Here is a 22,058-nt window from a genome sequence, read left to right on the forward strand (position 1 = left end):
TCATGAGTTCAGTTTTTTGTTTGTTTGTTTGTTTGTTTTTTGAGATGGAGTCTTGCTCTGTTGCCCAGGCTGGAGTTCAGTGGCACAGTCTTGGCTCACTGAGACCTCTACCTCCCAGGTTCGAGCGATTCTCCTGCCACAGCCTCCCGAGTAGCTGGGATTACAGGCATGCACCACCACACCTGGTTGATTTTTTGTATTTTTAGTAGAGATGGGGTTTCACCATGTTCGCCAGGCTTGTCTCGAACTCCTGACCTCAGGTGATCTACCCGCCTCGGCCTCCCCAACTGCTGGTGAGAGACAGGACTAGCTGGATTTCCTAGGCTAAGAATCCCTGAGCCTAGCTGGGAAGGTGACTACATCCACCTTTAAACACAGGGCTTGCAACTTAGCTCACACCTGACCAATCCGATAGTAAAGAGAGTTCACTAAAATGCTAATTAGGCAAAAACAGGAGGTAAAGAAATAGCCAATCATCTATTGCCTGAGAGCAAAACAGGAGGGACAATGATCGGGATATAAACCCAGGCATTCGAGCCAGCAATGGCAACCCCCTTGGGGTCCCCTCCCTTTGTATGGGAGCTCTGTTTTCACTCTATTTCGCTCTATTAAATAATCTTGCAACTGCACGATCTTCTGGTCTGTGTTTGTTACGCCTGGAGCTGAGCTTTGGCTGGCCCTGCACCACTGCTGTTTGCCGCCCTGGCAGACCCACTGCTGACTTCCATCCCTCTGGATCCAGCAGGTTGTCTGCTGTGCTCCTGATCCAGCGAGGCGCGCACATTGCCGCTCCTGATCAGGCTAAAGGCTCGCCATTGTTGCTGCAGGGCTGAGTATCTGGGTTCATCCTAATCAAGCTGAACACTAGTCACTGGGTTCCACGGTTCTCTTCCATGACCCACGGCTTCTAATAGAGCTATAACACTCACCACATGGCCCAAGATTCCATTCCTTAGAATCCGTGGGGCCAAGAACCCCAGGTCAGAGAACGCAAGGCTTGCCACCATCTTGGAAGTGGCCCACCGCCATCTTGGGAGCTCTGGGAGCAAGGACCGCCCCCGCCCCCAGCCTCCGCGCCCGATAGCACTGGGATTACAGGCATGCCCCACCATGCCCCACGGATGAGTTCAAGTTTGAACACGTGAAGTCTGAGATGACTTTAGTGATCCAAGTGGAAGTGTCAGGCGAGCAGTTGGACATATGTATCTGAAAATCAGGGGGGTATATGTGTCAGATATAAACATTTGGGATTCAACAGCTTATAGATGGAATTAAAAAGCAAGAAACTGCATGAGATCCCCGAGATAACAGGAGTGGATAGAGAAGATGTCCAAAGACTGAGCTTTGGGGTAACTTCAAAATAAAGAGATCCAGAGAGGAGGAGGGACCAGCAAAGACTGGGAAAGAATAGGAGGAAAGGTTGGAGGAAAGCTTGCAGAGAGCCCTGGTATCCTAGACCCAAAAAAAGAAGTGCTTAGAGGAGGAGGAAGTCATTAACCAGGTCAAGGGCTGCTGATAGGTCTAGCAAGGTGTACACCGGAGAACTGACAAATGCAGTTAGCCAGTGGCAAAGAATGACCTTCGCAAAGCAGAGGCCGTTGTTTCGGTGGTGTTGCAGGGGTGAAAACGCAGTTGAAGTGAGTGTAATGGAGAATGGGAGAATGGAAATTGGAAGGGACCAGAATTCCTAACGTTTTTAGGAGTTTTGCCATAAAGAGAGAGAAGCGAAGTGGTAGCTGGTGGGGGAAATGAGGCGGAAAGCTTTTTTGGTGAGTGGGGGACAGGAGAAACCATTGCCTATGTTTATATGCAGTGGAGAGGTCCAGGAGAGAGGGGGAGCATGGCTAGAGGGATGGGATTGAGCAGAGGAGTGGAGGAGGTGGCCTTTGCTGGGAGAGGGAGACTCTGTATAAGACTGGGAGATAAAAGTAAGTAGGTTGATGTGATGGGGGTTTTTTGGAAGGTCACAGCTGCCCAAAGACCCCTCCGTGGCTCTGCATGGTGCCCTGCGTGGCAGAGTTTACGGACCTCAGCTCCAGGTTCTATCTCCCTGCCCTCAACTCTTGCCCTTTCTTAACCCCTGCTGCCCCATCTCAAGTCTGCATTTGCACACGTGGTTGTGTGGAGCACTCTTGCTCTCTTTGTCCTGCCCAATCTTTAAGACCTAATGTCGCCGCCTCTGTTCCTCTGGGTTCCCACCATAATCTGCTCCGATCTGCAGTTTATCGTGTCACCAGATCACTTGTCATTTTTATTTCCTCATTAGCCTTCCCTCCAGGCTGCGATCTCCTTGAGGGCAGATGTTTGCCTTCTTATTTGTCTGTATTCACAGCCAACCCCTCCCCCGGGACAGTGTCTGGCACATAGAAGGAAATAAAAATTGTGTACCCAGGAAACCACAAGTGGTTCTATGTATACTTTTTACGTAAACTTTTTAATCAAATTATAACATATTGATATATGTATAACCATACAGTTTTAAGTGCATAACTCTCTGTTTTCAAAGGAAACATGTGCGAGGCCTATTCCCACATCAATAAACAGCACCTTACCAGCGCCCTTGTCTCTTTCAGAAACAACCCTGATGAGACCTCCCGTCTTGATTTCTAACATCATGGATTAGTTTTGTCTGGTTTTCAACTTTACATAAATGGAATGAAACAGGCAGACTGGAGTGCGATCTCAGCTCACTGCAAGCTCCGCCTCCCGGGTTCAAGCAATTCTCCTGCCTCAGCCTCCCAGGTAGCTGGGACTACAGGTGAACACCACCACGCCCGGCTAATTTTTTGTGTTTTTAGTAGAGACGGGGTTTCACCGTGTCAGCCAGGATGGTCTCGATCTCCTGACCTCGTGATCCGCCCGCCTCGGCCTCCCAAAGTGCTGGGATTACAGGCGTGAGCCACCGCGCCCGGCCCAGGCTGTATGCTTTTATGTCTATCTTCTTTCATCCACAGTTACGTTTCTGTGATTCATCCACTAGGTAGTGTACAGCATCGTTCGTTCATTCTCGGTGCTATGTGGCACTCGGTTGTGCAAGTACAGCACAATCTGTTTATGTACTCTCACGTTGCTTCACATCTCCGTGGTTTCTGGCTTTCGTTTTTTACGATAGCACTGCAATGAATGCTGCTGCACACACTGTTGAGCTCATGCACACTTTTCTGCTGGGTGAGGATCTGAGTGTGAAATGGCTGGGTCTTGGGTTCAAGTGCTCTACATATTTTTGACCATGTTACTGTGACTCAAGAAGCCCAGGAACAGAATTCTAGGCACCAGACCCACACACATTACAGCCTCTGAGTGCCATTTGTCCAGTCACTTCATTTGCAGATGAGATTCTGAGACTCAGGCTGGAAAAGCGACCTGGGAAAAGTCACACAAGTCAGAGGCAGAGCTGGAATTTCCTCCAGGTTTCCTCATTTCCAGGCCAGTATAGATCAAGACCTCCTAGTACTCACATGAAGAAACTCTCCTTTCTGCTCTAGGAATGATCACACACCATTCCAATCTGGATACCAAATGTCATTGTTTATTAAGTGTGTGCAGTGTGCCAAGCATATTGTGTCATATGTTTACATGTGTCATATATTTATATTACATATGATCTCTGGTTCTTAAAACAACCCTTTAAGACAGGTCATACCAAACCCATTTTTCAGATGGGAAAATGAGTTCAGAGGGGATGATTAGCTTGTTCAGGTTTTCCAGTTTCCTTAGGAAGTGGCAGAGCTAGATCTGAACTCTGCTTATGACTACTTGGAGGATGGAGGAGTGAACTCCTTTTTATCAGACCCTGGCTACTTTGGCCCCAGGAGAAGCTTTCTCCCCCTCAGGCCCTGGGGTTCCTCCAAAGAAAGGAGACTCCCAGCTTTCCATGTGACAAAAAGCAGGCAATTCAACATGGCAAGCCCTTAATAAACCTGCAGGTTTCTCTGTAAGGACTGATTTAGAAAGCGGGCTTACAGCCACTGCAATGATAGCAGTTTCTATTCTAAAACTACAGAAATTGTGAACACTTGCCCCTAAAAACTCTCCCCAGAAACCTTTAGGACAGTGAGGCTGTGTTCAGAAACTAATTGCACCCATATCTGAGGAGCTACGACATGAACTGCATTTTTCAGAGAATCTTTATAGAGAGCTACCTTACCTCCCTGTCCCATATCCTTGATGAGAGTTAAAAAAAAAAAAAAAAAAAAAAAAAACTGAGAAAAAGATAAATGACAATCATCGCCGTGTATCAGACATTACTTATAATTCCTGACAATATATACTTAATTGTATATTACATACTTAATTCTGTAATACTTATGTTGTGTCATATACTGATGAATCACTTTTTTTTTTTTTTTTTTTTTTTGCTTTTTATGAGACAAGTTCTTGCTGTGTCACCCAGATTGAAGTGCAGTGGCAGGATCTTGCAATCTCAGCTTACTGCAAGCTCAGCCTTCCAGGCTTAAGTGATCCTCCCACCTTACCCTCCCAAGTAATTGGGACTACAGGCATGTGCCACCACACCCGGATAATTTGTGTGTGTGTGTGTGTAGAGAGATGGGATTTCACCACGTTGCCCAGGCTGGTCTTGAACTCCTGTGCTCAAGTGGTCTGCCTGCCTTGGCTTCCCAAAACAGTGGCTGTGATCCCAGCTCACTGCAACCTCCACCTCCCGAATTCAAGTGATTCACCTGCTCATCTGCTTAGCCTCCGAGTAGCTGGGATTGTAGGTGCGCACCATCATGCCCAGATAATTTTTGTATTTTTATTACAGACGGGGCTTTGCCATGTTTGCTGAGCTGGTCCTGAACTCAGGTGAGATGCCCACTTTGGCCTCCCAAAGTGCTGGGATTACAGGTGTGAGCAACCACACCCAGCCCCAAATTGCTCTTAAATGAATTATCTCAGTCCCCAAATCACTCTTAAATGAATTCTCTCAGTTCGTTCCCCCAACAATGCTTTAAGGTAGGTAATATTATTGTCCTTCTTTTACAGATGAGGAAACAATACCTACAAGGGTGAAACAACTTGCCCAAGGGCACACAGTGAGTGAATGGGCTGCGGCTTGACCAAGAGCCTTTACAGCAGCCCTCCTCTCTTTATTCGTATTGGTTGTCCCGGTGCACAGGGCTAAGCGCTTGGTAGATGCACCAAAAATGCTTGTTTACTAATTGATACCTTCCTTCCACTAAGGTGTTAAGTGTTGCTCTCCTCTACTTTACAGATGGAAAGTCAGTGTATCACCAAGTGATCCATCTCTGTGGGAACACAAAGCATCTGTTAACTCCAGTCTTTGCACTTTGCATTAACTAAAGAGCGTCTGCGAGACTGGCCCCATTAGCAGGTCACCCTGTGGGCCGTGAGTCTACAAGGACAGCTTCTTTACTTAGATTTATTGAGAGGGAAATGTGAAAGGCACCTAAAAGTCAGCTGACTTACCTCTTTTCCCTTCCAAACTCCCTCAGCTATGTGAATGGTCTCTGGTCTCCTGTATGGGGTGGGGGTGGGTGAGGGGAGAGGAGTAGGGGGAAGTAGAGGGAGAGGGATTGAGACTGCAGGGGGTTTTTTGAAGATGGGTGAGTGTTTGGTGTGTGTGGAGAGGACAGTAGGTGAAGGCCTTGCAATATTGTAGATTTATTGTTACCCCCTACCCACAACGCTCCTGTAGAAATTTTTGCAACAGAGATTTGCATCGTTTTTGGAGGAGACACTATTTTCAGTTTCCCCTAGCCTATGGTAGGAATTCAGTCATTCCTCTGATTAAAATCCAAATGGCTACCACTTTCATGATAAAGTCCACATTTCTGTCTTTTTTTTTTTTTTTTCGGAGTGGAGGTTTAATAGGCAAAAGAAAAAGAAAGAGAAAGGAAAACAGCCCTCTCTCTAGTGAGCAAGAGAGGAGTTCCAAGGAAGGATGAGCGTGTGGTGGATGTGCCGGATTTTATGGTCTGACTTGAGGAGGTGGTGTCTGATTTACATAGGGCTCACAGATTGGTTCGATCAGGTGTGATGTTTACATACTGCGCAGGGAAGGCTGGCTGCCCCACCCTAATCTTATTATGCAAATGAACTGTCCTCTTGACCAGTGCCATCTTGTCTGCTCCTTCCTGTACACGTGGTGGCAGAGAAGGGAAGAGGGAGCCGCCATCTTGAATGTAATTGGCACAACTGACAGCATCTGTGTCTGCAGCTTTGTTTTATAGGCAGCTCTGTGTCAGAAAGAAAAATAATTTGGGGCTGCTTTTCATCCAAAGGAAAATCTTACCTAAGAGTTCCATACTCTCACTATCTGCCTAAGTAATTTCTACTTAACTCCTGTATCATTCCCCCCTCTGGAGTGGTAACCCTAACTGTTGTTAGGGGGTGTTGGATAAACTGTTGTTAGGGGGTGTCCAGCTACTTCTTGCTGAAAAGGGGCATTGTGTGTGGAACAGCAGCTAGGGCTCCTCCTGGGCCTGATCAAAGGCTCCTTGGAAGAAAGGCATGTCCATGCGTGGTTCTGTCTGCAGCAGCGTTTGGAGTCTGATTGCTGTCAGCCATTCTGACGGGTTCTAACGCTGGTTTGCCTCCACCAGATGTTGCGTTTCCATGAATGTTGAACCTTGGGATCCCGGACGAGGTCCCCAATATGAAGCAGCTGTTGTCTGGGGTAAACACATGGGGTCTGTTGTCTTGCACAAGGAACATTTAGGACACAGACACACACACATGAGGAGTTTAGGAGCAGAGGCTTAATAGGCAAAGGAAAGAGAAAGAAGGAGAAAGAAAAACAGCTCTCTCTCTAGTGAGAGGGGACTTCCAAGAGGAAAACACCCAAAGTCCGAATTTCTTTAACCTGCTCAACAGGGATTAAAGACAATACCACTTTAGGCATATTTTAATTTTGTGTGTGTGTGCAGGCTTTATGTACAAGTTACCTGGATCCAATTAATTAAACTAAAATTAAACTAAAATGAGCTCAATTAGAGGGAACTTATCTTAAAATGCCTGAGGATCATCTAGATTGGGGGCTGATCCTCTGAAGCACAGATTATTACATGGCAGGTGCTAGGTTTACATTTTGCCCCCAAAGAACTCCCACTCTATAGCTCCAGGAGAGCTATGCTTTTATTTGCAAGCCTATTTGATGTGCATGAATGCAAAGAAGATGCCCTTGCAGTGCTGGTGGGGTGACTTCATTAGAAGAGTTTGTCATCTCTGCACCTTGCTCTGCACTCCCATGCCCTCTCATGGGGAGCTCACACAGAGAGGTCTTTCAAGCAGGAAAACTGCTGTGAATGTCAGGCTCTTGGATTGAGTCCCTAAAGAAGCCCCTGACCCTGACTCTCATCCCCAGAGCCTGGGGTCCCTGGCAGTCTGCCAGGCTTCTTGGAGGTTAATTTCTGCAAGAGTGAACATACATACAATCAATTCCCAACAAGGAGACTGTCCCTCTGGCACATGGAACATGTTGTATGGGGAAGAGAAAATGTCTTGTTCAGAGAGTGACTAAAATCCTATTCCCATCTGGTTCTCTTGCATTACTCTGTTTTCTCTCTTTTGCATTTTAGTGTTTAGAAATAAAAGTATGCAAATATGAGACACGGGCTGCTACTGTGGAAACAAGGTGGGATAATTATTACTTAGTATTCTGAGCAAAAGAAGACTAGACGTTTTCATTCTAGAGATCTAAGTTTGGAAATTAGAAGGAATGAAAGTTAAATGGGGAAGAATATATCCTAGGATAAAAAGATCCCCAAAGTTAATGTGTCCAACATGTCCTTATTTATTCTTTAATACAGTTAACAGTCACACATGATGTATTTTAGGAGACTGCTGATAGTAACTTGTTAACCTATAGACTATACATCATGTCCTTGGAACACCTGAGGTGGGTTATGCCCACTTTCTGGTGATTTCGAGGGGGAATGGAAAATTTCAGTCACCAGTTTAAGTAATGGAACCAAGAATTAAATTGCAAATGACAAAATATTCCCTTGGCCTGTAGCTTTGGAAGTCACTTTCCAGTACAAATGTTGCAACAACAAAGGGAGCAGGAGAATTTGTTTCTTTAGGGGTATTTATTCTCACCTCCAGTTCTGCCATTTCACTGCCAGTTCCGAAATGAATACACTCAATAACAGAAAAACCACAGACTGTTGGAACTGGGAGACCGAATAGTCCAGCCTCCTCAGTGCCTAGCTAAGGATTCTGAGTCCCCAGAGGAAAAGGGACTTGCTTAAAGTCGTAGAACTGGTATGAATGGGGATTGGGGGAAGACTCAGGGAGAATGTTCCAGAGAGAGGAAATACTTGTGCGAAGGCTCCGAACCTGGGAGGAGTTTGGTACGTTTAAGAACCCAGAGGAAAGCCATGTGTGGCTGGAGTGCAGGGGCTGGGCAGAAGAGGAAGCTGGAGAGGAAGCCCTCAGCTGGACCACAGGAGGACATCTGCTATTTATTTATGTATTTACTTGAGACAGAGTCTCGTACTGTCGCCCAGGCTGGAGTGCAATGGCATGATCTCGGCTCACTGCAGCCTCCCCCTCCTGGGTTCAAGCAATTCTTCTGCCTCAGCCTCCTGAGTAGCTGGGATTACAGGCATATGCCACCATGCCCGGCTAATTTTTGTACTTTTAGCAGAGACGGGGTTTCACCATGTTGGCCAGGCTGGTCTTGAACTCCTGACCTCGTGATTTGCCTGCCTCGGCCTCCCAAAGTGCTGGGATTACAGGCATGAGCCACCGCTGAAAGAGAAGGGATAAAAAAGATATTCCATGCAAATGGAAACAAAAAGAGAGCAGTAGTAGCTGTACTGTTACCAGATAAAATAGACTTTATGTCAAAAACTGTCACAAGAAACAAAGGTGATTATATAATGATAAAGGCTTTAATTCATCAAGAAGCTGTAACATTGCAAATATATATATGCCCAACATCAGAGCACTCAAATATAAAAAGTAAATATTAACAGATCTGAAGGGAGAAATAGACAGCAATACAATAATTGTAGGGTACTTCAGCATCACACTTTCAACAATGGATAGATCATCCAGACATGAAATCAATAAGGAAACATTGGACTTGAACAGCACTATAGACCAGACGGACCTAACTGACATCCAGGCATACCTTGGAGATATTTGGGTTCAGTTCTGATCACTGTAATAAAACAAATATCACAATAAAGCAAGTCATGAATTTTTCGGTTTTCCAGTGCATGTAAAAAGTTATATTTACACTATGCTGTAGTTTATTATGTGTGCAATAGCAATACATCTTTAAAAAATGTACATTACTGATTTTAAAATCCTTTATTGCTAAAAAAATGATAGTGATCATCTGAGCCGTCAGCAAGTTATAATCTTTTTGCTGGTGGGGGTTCTTGCCTTGATGTTGATGGCTGCTGACTGATCAAGGTGACGGTTGCTGAAGTTGAGATGTCTGTGGCAATTTCTTAAAATAAGATAACGTTGAAGTTTGCAACATTGATATTGACTCTTCCTTTTATGAAAGATTTCTCTATAGCATGTGATGCTATTGGTAGCATTTTACCCACATTAGAACTTCTTTCAAAATTGAGTCAGTCCTCTCAAACATTATCACTGCTTTATCAGCTAAGTTTATGTAATATTCTAAATTGTTTGTTGTCATTTCAACAATGCTCACAGCATCTTTAGCAGGAGTAGGTTGTATCTTAAGAAACCATTTCTTGGCTGGGCACAGTGGCTCACACCTGTAGTCCCAACACTTGGGGAGGCCGAGGTGGGCAGATCATGAGGTCAGGAGATCCGGACCATCCTGGCCAACATGGTGAAACCCTGTGTCTACTAAAATACAAAAAATTAACCAGGTGTGTTGCTGCGTGCCTGTAGTGTCCCAGCTACTCGGGAAGCTGAGGCAGGGGAATTGCTTGAACCCGGGAAGTGGAGATTGCAGTGAGCCGAGATCACGCCACTGCACTCCAGCCTGGAAACAGAGTGAGACTCCATCTCAAAAAATAAAAGATAAAAAATAAAAATAAAAATAAAAACAAAGGAAAGGAGAAAAGAAAAAAGAAACCATTTATTTGCTCATCCATAAGAAGCAACTCCTCATCCATTCAAGTCTGGTCATGGGATTACAGCAATTTAGTCACATCTTCGAGCTTTACTTCTATAATAATTCTAGTTATCTTGCTATTTATTTGTACCTTATCTGCAGGACTTCCTCTACCCAAGTCTTGAAGCCCTCAAAGTCATCCATGAAGGTTGGAACCAACTTCTTCAAAACTCCTGTTAATGTTAGTATTTCAGCCTCCTCCCGTGAATCACCAATGTTCTTAATGGCATCTAGAATGGTGAACCCTTTCCAGAAGGTTTTCGATTTACTTTGCCCAGATCTACCAGAGGTGTCATTGTCTGTGAGAGCTATGGCCTTACAAAAGCTGCTTTTCTTTTCTAGAATATTATAACCATAACACTATAGAAATCATCAAATCCAGCTATATACATATAGCTGGGCCTTGTTATTAATCCAATTGGCCACTGTGTCTTTTGATTGGAAAATTTAATCCATTTACATTTAAAGTGATTATTGATTTGTAAGAATTATTGTTGCTATTTTGGTAGTTGTTTTCTAATTTGTAGATCCTTTGTTCCTTTCTTCTTCTGTTGCTCTCTTCCTTTGGGATTTGATGATTTCTATAGTGGCATTGATTTCTCTTTCTGTTTTGTGTATTTAGTGTAGGTTTTTGCTTTGTGGTTACCATGAGGCTTACCTAAAACATCTTATGGTTATAGCAGTCTATTTTAAGCTGGTAACAACTTAATTTTTATGATGTACAAAAATACTACTTTTGGTCCTCCTCCCATTTTATGTTTTTGATGTTGCAATATACATATTTTCATGTTGTATAACCATTAACAAATCATTATATAGTTATTTTTAATGCTTTTGTCTTTTAACAATCCTACCCCTTTCTAAAGCCTCTCTAATGTCTCCTCATTTCCCAAATTATGGGTCTTTGCAATTCCTACCCCTCTTCTGACCATTGGCATCACCCTGTCTAGACTGTGAGCTCATGGAAAGCAGGGGCTGAGTCTCCTTTGTGCTTGGCCCATGGAAGGTGCTTGATCAAAATTTATTCCTTTGTCCTTGTTTTTGTCTTGGGAACCTTTCCTGCTTCAGCCTATCCTCATTTTTGGCACAAATGATTAGAATTGCAAGAACGTCTCACTGGTTCACCCACCTCTTTGTCTCTTGGAGGACACTAGGGTTCGGAGAGCCAATGGTCCAATCAGGTGGCCAGGCCTGTGTCCTCTCTTCCTTACCCCTCAGTGGGCACACAGCCTCTGCCTTGGGATGCTCCTTCTGCTTTGACTTCCTTTGCTTTGGCTTCTGCTGATTCTGTCCTTTTTTTGCAGCTTATGCTTCAGTGGTTGGGTCTGTGGCTTTGCCGTCTCTCCTCTTGTGTCTGCTGCTTTGCGTTGGCTTCAGCTTCTGCTTTGTACTTTGGCTTCTGCCTTTTCTGCTTCTGCTTTTTTCTCAGCTGCTTTTTCTGTTTCTGCTCCTCATCCTCCCTCTACTATGACTCCCCTCACCCAGTCCTGCTCTTCCGCCCTCTCTTCCCCCCCCTTCCGCTTCCCATGCTTCTACTGCTGCCTCTGCTGGTGCTTCTTCTTTGCTGTTGCTTCTCCCTTCTGCTTCTCTTTCCCCCAGTGCTTGCTGCTTCTGCCTCTGCTTTTCCTGCTGGTGCTTCTTGTGCAACATATTCATCTACTTCTGCTTCTGCTTTTTCTTCCTTTTCCTCCTCCTCTTGCTCTTTTCTTCCTCCTCCTGCCTTCTCTGCTGCTTCTCTTCGTTCTGCTACTTCTACTTTGGCTTGTTTCCACTTTCTCTGCTCTAACTTTTGCTTTTGCTGCTTCTCCTTCTGCTGCAGCTTCTCCTTCCTCCACTATGACTACATCTGCCTCTTCCCTCCGCATCCTGCCTTGCTCTTCCCTCTTCTTTCTCCCCTTCCTCTTCTCCCCTGCTCTTCTTCTTCGGGTCCCCTTCTTCTATTTTTACTCCTTCTGCTTCTTCTCTCACTGCCCTTGTTTCTCCTTCCAGGGCTATGACATCGACTTCTCTTCCTCTTCCTTTCTCAATTTCTCGCTTTTCCTCTGCATCTGCATGTGTCTGTGTGTGCGGCTTCGGCTTTCTGAGCATGGACTTCTGCTTTGCATGTTTCTGCCACTTAGCCTTCTGCCTTTTCTGCTGCTTCCATGCCCACTTCTCTTTTCTGCCTCTGCTTCAGCTGCTGCTGCTGTTGCTACACCTTCCTTCTTTTTTTCTTCCTCCTCTTTCTCCTCTTCCTCCTCTTCTGTGGCCTTTGCTTCTGGTTCTGCTTTTCCTGCTCCTTTTCCTTCTCCTCCTGCTCTGTCTTCTCCTCCTCCTGTCTTCTTTTTCTCTTCCTCCTTTGTCTTCTCCTTCTTGTCTTCCTCCTCCTCCTGCTCAGTTCTGAACATGCTAAGTTTAAGATGCCTGTGAAACATGTACTTATACTTTCTCTAGGGCTTTCCAGTGTTCTTTAAGAGCTTCAGAATTTCCACCAACTTGGGACTTGCTGGTTGACCTTCAGAACAGTCTCTTTTAGTAGGTGGCAGATAATAACAAGACCTCACAAAGGAGCAGTACTCTACAATTAACCCAGTATTTACAAACCCATTATTTTATTAGTAGAACAGGGAAACTGAGGCTCAGAGAAATTCCCACACCTTGCAAGGCTGCACAGAAATAAGTGGAGCTTTTTTAAGAACCTACAGCCTCTTTTCCTAGGGTTTGCCATAAGGCCTTACTTTTTAAAAATTTGTTATTTTAATAGACTTTATTTTTTTTAGAAGCAGCTATAGGTTGACAGCAAAACTGAGAGGAAAGTACACAGAGTCTCAACAGGACCTTACAGTTTTACAGCGCTTAGCAAGTTCCTTTGTATCCGTGATTTCATCTGCTTAGGAATCACTTGAGAGGGTGTCAGCCCAGAGAGGGCAGGGATTCAGTTATGCCCACACAGCAAGGCAATGCCACCTCACTGGGGTGACGGCCCCTAGCTCCTCGTCCAACGGCTCAGGAAGGACCAGTGCTATTCAGCAAGGTAGTGAGGCAGTGAGTGCTAGGTGTGGCATTGAGCCAGCTTCTCTTTAGTATGTCACCAGTCCCTCCCACTCACATCCCGGCATGAGAGAGTCATCCAGATCTGGTTCTCTGAGTTTTTCCATCCTTAAGGAAAATTCTAGTGACCTAAATCTGGGGCAAAAAACCAATAAACACAGGAGTTGCTTTTCCAGAAAAACTGAGTTGATAGGCTGGAAGTGCCACGAGGCCACAGGACAATTAGAGTATGCCGGGCTCCAGATGCTGAGCAGATGCCATCCTGGTTGGGAGCCAGGCCCTGGGAATAGAAACACCAGCCCTCTGTGCCAGCTCTGGCAGGGCCTTGCGAGGCAGCTGGTCTCCAGCCAGTTGCTCCCCTTTGTTGCCAACACGGCACAGGCCCCAGGGGAATGAAAATTGAATTTGGCAAAATTCACATGCTTGTCTTTGGAGAGTGGGTGAGAGTTGCACCCTGGGAAGTAGTAGATTATCAGCCAGCCTCATGAGGGGAGGGCTCACCTTCCTTTACTCGCCATCATGTCTCCAGGGTCAAAATCAGTGCCTGGCATGTAACAGGTGCTCAGAAATGTTTGTTACTGATATCTACACACTGAAGACAGGGAAGGGAGCTTACACCACTTTCTAAGGTTTCCAGCTCCCAGATCTTTAGTTTGTAGGACTCTAGATGGCTTCTGATTAAGTATCTATTGTTGAGGGGGACTCTGGGGAGTGGTTGTCCAAATAACAAGATAATGGCTTCCACAGTCAGGTGCCATTTTAGAGGAGGCTTAGGGTGGAAGTAGTTTGAAAGGGAAGAGGCAGCCTGGCTGAGTCTTGGGGCTTGCACGAAGGGAGGAAACAGAATTCCAGAGAGCTGTCTTGGGTGTGGGAAGAGAGCCTAGGGCTTAACTATAGAAGGACTTGTGGAAGTCCTCTTGTTATTTGTCCATTCACCAAGCATCTATCCATGGGCCTCTTCTCCATGATGGGTTCTCCTGGGAAAGTACTGCATCTCTGTGTAGAGAAAGTGTTCCTTTCAGGGTAAGTGCTTTGAAGAGTGCGCTTAGAAGACATACCTTGCAATCTGGGAGTGCAGATGGCCAAAGACACAAAGAGCCCCTGTGCACAGCCTCCTTGAACAGAGCAGCCCCACCCTAGAGGCTCCAATGGGGTTACTTCTGCTTACAAATAAAGATATACTGCCAAAGACGCTGACCAGTGCCTGCAGTGTGGGGCAGAGAAAGTAGCACGATGGTTTAGGAAGACAGGAGGAAGCCTCCAGAGGGGGCGGCACCGGAGCTGGCCCTTGAAGTGTGGGGCAGACTTGGCCATAGAATGGCAGCATAATCAGAGGCAAAGAATCAGGAGTGTTGTGTGAGTCACAGGTCATCCCATTTGGCTTGAGGCTCAAGGAAGTGGGAGCTGAGGTTGGAAATCTAAACCTAGGTCAGGCAGAGCACTATGGCTCACACCTGTAATGCCAGCACTTTGGGAGGCTAAGGCAAGAGAATCACTTAAAGATGGAGTTTGAGACCAGCCTGCGCAACAAAGCAAGACCCCATCTCTAAATTTTTTTTTTTTTTAATTAGCCTGCTGCAGTGGCATACACCTATAGTCTCAGCTACTCGGGAGGCTAAGGCAGAAGGATGGCTTGAGCCCATGAGCCCAGGTATTCGAGGTTACAGTGAACTATGATTACACCACAGCACTCCATCCTGGATGACAGGACAAGACCTGTCTCTATAAACAAATAAACCAGCTGGGCACGGTGGCTCACGTCTGTAATCCCAGCACTTTGGGAGGCTGAGGCAGGTGGATCACGAGGTCAGGGGACAATCCTGGCCAACATGGTGAAACCCTGTCTCTACTAAAAATACAAAAAATAAATTAGCTGGGCGTGGTGGCAGGTGCCTGTAATCCAAGCTACTTGGGAGGCTGAGGCAGGAGAATAGCTTGAACCAGGGAGTCGGAGGTTGCAGTGAGTCTAGATCGTGCCACTGCACTCTAGCCTGGCGACAGAGCGAGACTCAGTTTCAAAACAAACAAACAAAAAAACAAACCGGTAAACAAGGTCAGAGATTTATGTGTCCTCCCTACCCCCACTCCCCTTTTTTTGACTTTGGTGAAGAGAATCCGAGGACTGAGTTAATCAGACTCTGCAGTTCATGACTTATTATCATCATTGGTCCCTACACATTCCCTCTCTTGATTTGCTTATGTATTCTCGTTTCCCCATCCATAGTGGGATGGCTTCTAATACACTTGCCGTCCCTCTTTGTGTTTGTGCATGTTCTCGTATAAGTGATATTGGTGCTTAGTTTTCAGGATGCATGTTGTTTTAAAGTATGTAAATGATTTGGGATTTTGTATACCTTATTCTGCTGCTGGCTTTTTTATTTGGCACTAGGATTTTAAGATTCATTCATACTACCAAGTGTGCATACAGGCGATGACTTGTAGGTGCTGCGTGGTACCACTGAAGTACACCCACTACATCCTGTCCACGCCCAGGGGTGGACATCCATGTCGCCCACGAGTGGTTCCTTCGCAAAGGAGCGCCATGTTGAGAGCTGACTTTTAGGCAGGCTGGTGGCCTGACAGGGCTGACGCGTCACCAGTCAGCGAGACACTGGTGAGCCCAGCTTGGGTCTGTCCAGCTGGAGTTAAGTGGCTGTGACTTCAGGTACTTTAGGGACCCGCAAGGCTTCTTACAGGCTGTGAGCATTCTTGGTAATGCGTAATGTGGTGACTCATGGGACAAATATTAGGTCTTGGTCCTGTCTCAGTCCTAGCTTTGAAAGGACAATGTGTTCTTGATGCATAATAGGAAGTTTAGGAAGAAGCCCAGGGGAACTGTGTTCCCGAAGGTTGGGCTGTGAGCAAACGTGCTCTTTGGTTTGATGCAGGGAAAGGGCGGGGGAGGGGTGGCACATACCCACAGCAATCCGGGGGCATGGCATTGAACGGAAGAAGCGTGTGTGTGCATGTAAGTGTGAGTGTGAGCGTGAGTGTGTGCCAGAGTGTGTGAGAGCGTGACTAGTCCAGAAGGGCAGGGCGTGGAGGTGGCATAGGGACAGGGTGTGGTTATGAGACCGTCATCTTTCTCTCTTTTACCCATCCAACTTTGCCATGACTTAGCCTGCTGCTGGATCCCCACTGAAGCTTCTAACTGAAGAGCCACTGAGTAAACTGTTCTTCTTCATTTAACTGGGTTGGTCCCTGTGTATGCTTCCTGTACTTCTGGAGAATTTGTCTTCAATTTGGGGAAACACTCCCTCTCAAAAAGAGCCCAGCAGCTCCACTCTCTGCACAGCACGTCCGTCCATCTGAGCACATAAAAGGGGTCCTGTGGCCGGGCGCGGTGGCTCACGCCTGTAATCCCAGCACTTTGGGAGGCCGAAGTGGGCGGATCATAAGGTCAGGAGTTCGAGACCAGCCTGGACAACATGGTGAAACCCTGTCTCAACTAAAAATACAAAAACTTAGCTGGGCATGGTGGTGGGCACCTATAATCCCAACTACTCAGGAGACTGAGGCAGGAGAATTGCCTGAACCCGGGAGGCAGAGGTTGCAGTGAGCCAAGATCATGCCACTGCACTCCAGCCTGGGTGGCAGAGGGAGACTCCGTCTCAAAAGAAAAAAAAATAAAAAATAAAAAAGAAGGTCTTGCAAAGGCACTCAAGCAGCCAAGGATGTGGTTTTACTTCTCAGTGTGCTCCTTTCAGGCTGGCCAAGGCTCGGAGGGGCAGGCGGGGGAAAGGGCATTGATGTGACGCAGTCCCAGGATCCCAGGATTTCCTCTCCACTCCAAGACCCACAGATGATGTCTCCAAGGCAGGTTGCAGATTGGATCCAACAGAGGTCCTGGGAATCCGAACGTCACCTCTATTAATTATTTCCATGCATGTCACATCCCTTGGAAAACCCTGTCAGTAAAAGAATGAGCGTGGTTCCTCAGTTTCCTCCATGTGGAATGCAGCTACTTCAACAGTGACATCAGCATGAGAGATGCCTGCGGCTCTGGGGCTGGCACTTCCCCGAGGGTGGGACGCATGCCCACTCTGTTCACTGCTGGACCACAGCATCTAATACAATGCCTGGCATATAGCATAAAATATACCGTCAATATGAATTTGAAGAATATCTGAAATTAAGTGGCAGGGACCAGAGAAGGAATCTGACTTTACAGGGAAAAGGAGATTAAGAGAGTTGAAGGAGGAGTTTCTCAATTTTATGATTGAAAGTTCCTGGTAAATTATTTGATATGACACTTTGACAGGACACCCTTAAGTTGTGGGCAGCTTTGATTGCTAGAATGTTCTTCTTTACAAGCAAGTAAACGCTCCTTGATGGAATATCCGCTGGATGCTCTGCTCTGGATGAAGCCTCAGGGCTACTATATATACAATATAGTGTGTGTGTGTGTGTGTGTGTGTGTGTGTGTGTGTGTGTGTGTGTGTATTTAGAGTCAAGTTCTTGCTCTGTCATTCAGACTGGAGTGCAGTGGCATGATCCTAGCTTGCTGCAGCCTTGAACTCCTGGGCTCAAGTAATCCTCCTATCTCAGCCTCCTGAGCAGCTGAGAATATAGGTACATGCCACTATGCCCAGCAACTTTTTTTTTTTTTTTAGAGATGGGGTCTTGCTACATTGCCCAGGCTGGTCTTGAACTCTTGAGCTCAAGTGTTGCTCACACCTCAGCCTCCCAAAGTGCTGGGATCACATGTGTGAGCCACCCTGCCTGACCCAGAGCTAGTATTTTGGAGCATCTTCTCTGAGCTGGGCGTTGTTTTAGGTGCTCTACTTGCATTATCTTATTTAACTCTCATTGTAGTCCTTTGAAATAAATCCCCAGTCAGCAGAAAAGGAATCTAAAGTTTAGAAGGGCAAATGCTTTAACGAAAGTCAATGGCCTCACTTTCAGCTGGGGAAGCTGCTGAGAGGACAGGTTGCATTTAGAGGAGAATGAGAGATGCCCTTCAGACTTTTAGCCCTTCACTTTTAGATCAATTCCACTCTTTACAGGAGATTTACATTTTATTCTTGGTGCCTTTCTGAAAGTCCCAACTATTTTTAAATTTTTTATAGTTCGAATATAAATTAATGTATCATAAAAATAAAATGGAATTTTAAACAGAAAGCTGGCTTGAAGATTTTGTGACGAGCTTACTATTTGAATACTGACACAGAATTCACATTAACACAAACAATAGCAGCACCTTAAAGTAAATCAAACCCATTGACAGAGGGTGCGAGTGAAAGACTATGAAATGATGCATATAGTTGCCATATTTAAGCTATTAAGGGCTCAAGGGTATACTTTTGCCTTTAGGATTGCCTTGGAAAGAAATCAAACTCAGAAACAGACAAGCCAAGCCCACCGTATTCTTGCAGACACCTTCAGGTGATGGGAAGGGTGGCCCGCTCTTGCAGGTCCTCCCTGGCTGGCACAGGCTTTCCTTTACCATCCCTAGGATGGCCTCTGAGGCCCTCTACCTTCCACTTCCCTCTATTCTCTCCATTGCTCAAGATTTCTCACCTAAGTGGCCTTTTTGTCCCCCTGACATGACCAGGCTATTCCTATTCCTGGCTCAGAGCCTTTGCACTTGCTGTCACCTCTTCTTGGGACTCCTCTTCCCCGGATCTTTACATAACTGGCTCCCTGTCTTCATTAAGGTTCCAGTTCTGGCGTCACATTCTCAGGAAGCCTTGCCTGGTAATCCTCACTAAAGAGGTGCTTTTCTCCCTCGCTGCTCTGGCTATCCTGGCCACTCTGTATCCCATAACAGAACATGACTCTGTTCTATTTTCTTTATAACATTTGTCATATGTCCAGTGATCTTATGTGTATAATTGCTTGGGTGTTCCCTGCCACCTTTCCCTTTGGACCACTCAATGCAAGCAGCCACTTTTTCTTGTTCACCATTGTTTCCCCGGTGCCTACACTGTGCTGTGTACAAAGGATATGCTTAGCAAGCATTTGTCAATTATATCAATGACCGAATACTTGGATGAGTGAATGAGCCAGCTAAACTGGAGGTGGTACAGTAAAAAGCAATCTGGACTGAGAAATGAAAAGACGGCACAAAAGTTCTCACCTCCTCACTTCATCAACACAGAGGCCACTGGTTTTTGCAAAAACCCCTTAACCTCTTTAAGCCTCAACTTCCTCATCAGGAAAATGGGGATAACAGCACCTTCCCTCTGTGCCTTCCCAGGTTGTGAGTGAGGAATGGATGCCACTGTTAGTGGCTTCCGTTGTACTCAGTGGGAACACGCATCTGCAGGTAGAATGTAGAGGAATAGCCCAATTCGGCTGTCTTGTGGATTTCAGGGTTGTTTTTTTTCCAAGCAACAACTGAGTGTTTCCTGAGCACCATTAGATGTCCAGAGCTCCTAGGGACTGGGATCTGCATAAGAGGCGGGGCCTGGCCCTTGATTTAATTGGGGAGTAATTAGTGAGCAGTGTCAGCCCTTTATTAGTCATGGGTCTAATAAGCTGAAATGAAGGAAGGCCAAAAAAATCCATTAACTATAGCCATATTTACACTTTCGTTGTCAGCCACACCATTGTTGGTTTAAAACAAGCCGCCTTTAATTTATTATAGTCATTATTTCTGTCTGGAAGAGACAAGGAACCTGAATTTCATAAGTATGCATGCAATGATTGCGGTTGAAGGGAATCATGCTTGGTGGATACTTTTCAGAATCAGTGAATCTCCGAATAGTAGAATTTTTACTACTTCTAAGAAAGAAACAGGTCTCACACTACAGTAATAAAGAAGGCCCTAGGAACTATGTTTGCTAAAAGACTTCCCTTTTGGTTTTAGCTGCTAACTCTAACACACCAGGAACCTGAATCATTTGGGAGACAGGACTTGGAAATAAGAAAGAAGAGAGTGAGGTCTGAGTGCGACAGGACCAAGCCTCTCAGGCTGGGGTGAGGATGGCACGCTTTGGGTGCAGTGAGGAGGCTGGCCTGCCTGGAGTGGGGTTTGTGTCGAGAGACCGCGGGAGATGCTGCTGGCAGCATGCGGAGAAGGGCTTCCAATATCAGGGCAAGGAACATTGTGGTGGATCGTGTTTTTCAAAGATTGCTGCAACAATATGTCCATCCTACATTCTCTTCTTAAAATGTGATCCTGCTACTCCTCCCACTGAGGGCTGGGGTCTATCTGCCTCTCTCTTGAACACAGGCAGAACTTTGCTACTGCGTTGATCAATAGAATACGGGGGAAGCGACATTGTGTGAATTACAAGGTCAGGTCATACAAATTCTGTGCACTTCCTTTTTTTCTCTCTCAGGACATTTTCTCTTGGAACCCAGTCTCCACACTCTGAAGAGGCCCAAACTAGCCCACATTGAGAGATTACATGCAGAGGCCAGGTATAGGTGATCTGGCAAGTCACTTGAAGGCCAGAATTAATCACGAGACATGTCAGTGAAGATAACACCAGCTACTGGCAGCCCCCAGCAGTTGAGTACACCCCCAGTCTTATGTCCTCCCGCATGAGGCCCCAGGTTTGGTGGAATGGCAATAAACCATCCCTGCCGAGTCCTGTTTAAACGCCTAACCCTCAGCATTGGCAAGATAAGGGCTGGTTGATGTCATTCCCCACATGGTTGTCTCATGGGGTGATGTGTTAAACAGGGAGAGAAACTGGAAGGAACACGCACTTCAGTGGGAGGCGTTAAGGAGAGGAGCACACTCCGAGCCATGCCAGGAACCCATAGCACAGGGCACCCTGAGCGGCCGGCCTAGGTGACAGTCACGGCAGTCACCTTTGCTCCTCCAGTCGTGGTAATTCTCAGAAGGTTTTCATGGATAAACATGGGGCAGGTGGTGCAGAGATTGATTGCCATCTTTCTTCACAAATGAAGAAGTTGAGACTCAGTGAGAGTAAGTGGTTAGCTAAAGTCCCTACGGTGGGTGAGTGGATCAAGCCAGCATCTCCCACACCCAGCAAAGCACCATCTAATTCCACCTATTACTCTGGCCTTAGTACCCTCCCTGTCTCCTGCCCTTCCCTGACAGATGAAGAAACTCTGGCCAGAGAACCTCCGTGCCTTGTTCAAGTTCCCTAAAACAAACAAACAACATCCAGTGACTGCTGGGCACCGTGCCGCTTGCAGGGACATGAGTTTCTCTGGTTGACTACAGTGATCCTGGTGTCCACTATGAATATTGTGATGTCATAGCTTGTCTAGACTAACTCCTCATTATACCCATGGGGCAAGCCAGAGCCTACCCATTTTTTTAAGGTCCATCCACCTCCTCAATAAAGCCTTCTCTGATGTCTCCACCACTAACAATCAGTCACCCTCTCCGTGAGCTCCAGTAACACTTTGTCCATAACTCTACCATAGTATATTATATGGAAGTATCTCTACTTACATATCCAGTGATTAGTACTGGCTGTCAACTGGGCCTTTAGCTGGGCTGTTGCCAAGACACATACAATGACCTCTCCATGTAGTCTGTCCACATTAGCATTAATTGATAAGTGCTAATGAACTAGAAACGTACCTGCAGGTCCAACAACCAACTGGAGAATCTGAGTATGTATAAGGGGGAGAAGCAGTGCTCATGTGTGTGTCTGGGGGCAGGGGGAGAGGGAGGAGAGTTTGAGTTAAAATGACGTGACTTTTCATTTCCCTCGGCAACCCCGAGAGTCTGGGTTTTCTTCCGGAATGTTTTGCATGACCCACCCTGGTAGCAGCTCTCTGCCAGTACATCCTGACAGAAATCTGATAATTAGGGCCAAGGTAACCAGAAGCAGAGCTGGAAGGGCTGCCCAGGGCAGGCAAATGGAGCCTGGGCAGTGTGGTCTGCACCATGCTAAGTCAGGGATGTGTGCAGGCCTGGCTAGAACCCTTGTGACTGCGGTATATTTAGGATGATCGACAGAGGCTGAGCCGGCCTGTGTCCCAGCCAGAGGTGTGCTGGGAACCAGAACGCTAGGGCAGATCTCAGGCC

The 22,058-nt window shown here is 46.2% G+C and overlaps 2 protein-coding genes across 6 annotated transcripts in view; both read left to right on the plus strand.

The window, feature by feature from the left end:
- The window catches only part of LOC103882502, a 186,387-nt gene that overhangs the window by 58,587 nt on the left and 105,742 nt on the right, over positions 1 to 22,058 (plus strand). The window lies entirely within an intron of this gene.
- LOC116268488 (uncharacterized membrane protein C17A2.10c-like) lies at positions 4,782 to 14,627 on the plus strand. 2 transcript variants are annotated; one of them, XM_031663902.1, is made up of 3 exons: positions 4,782 to 5,036; positions 5,216 to 7,597; positions 10,172 to 14,627. In XM_031663902.1, the coding sequence occupies exon 3, from the start codon at positions 11,537 to 11,539 to the stop codon at positions 12,476 to 12,478; it is 942 nt and encodes a 313-aa protein (XP_031519762.1). In that variant the 5' UTR covers positions 4,782 to 5,036; positions 5,216 to 7,597; positions 10,172 to 11,536; the 3' UTR covers positions 12,479 to 14,627. The 2 variants fall into 2 exon arrangements, with proteins under 2 accessions (XP_031519762.1, XP_031519761.1); XM_031663901.1 differs by having other exon boundaries at positions 4,782 to 7,597.

Source organism: Papio anubis, chromosome 2, assembly GCF_008728515.1.
Source record: "Papio anubis isolate 15944 chromosome 2, Panubis1.0, whole genome shotgun sequence".
Taxonomy (NCBI): domain Eukaryota; kingdom Metazoa; phylum Chordata; class Mammalia; order Primates; family Cercopithecidae; genus Papio; species Papio anubis.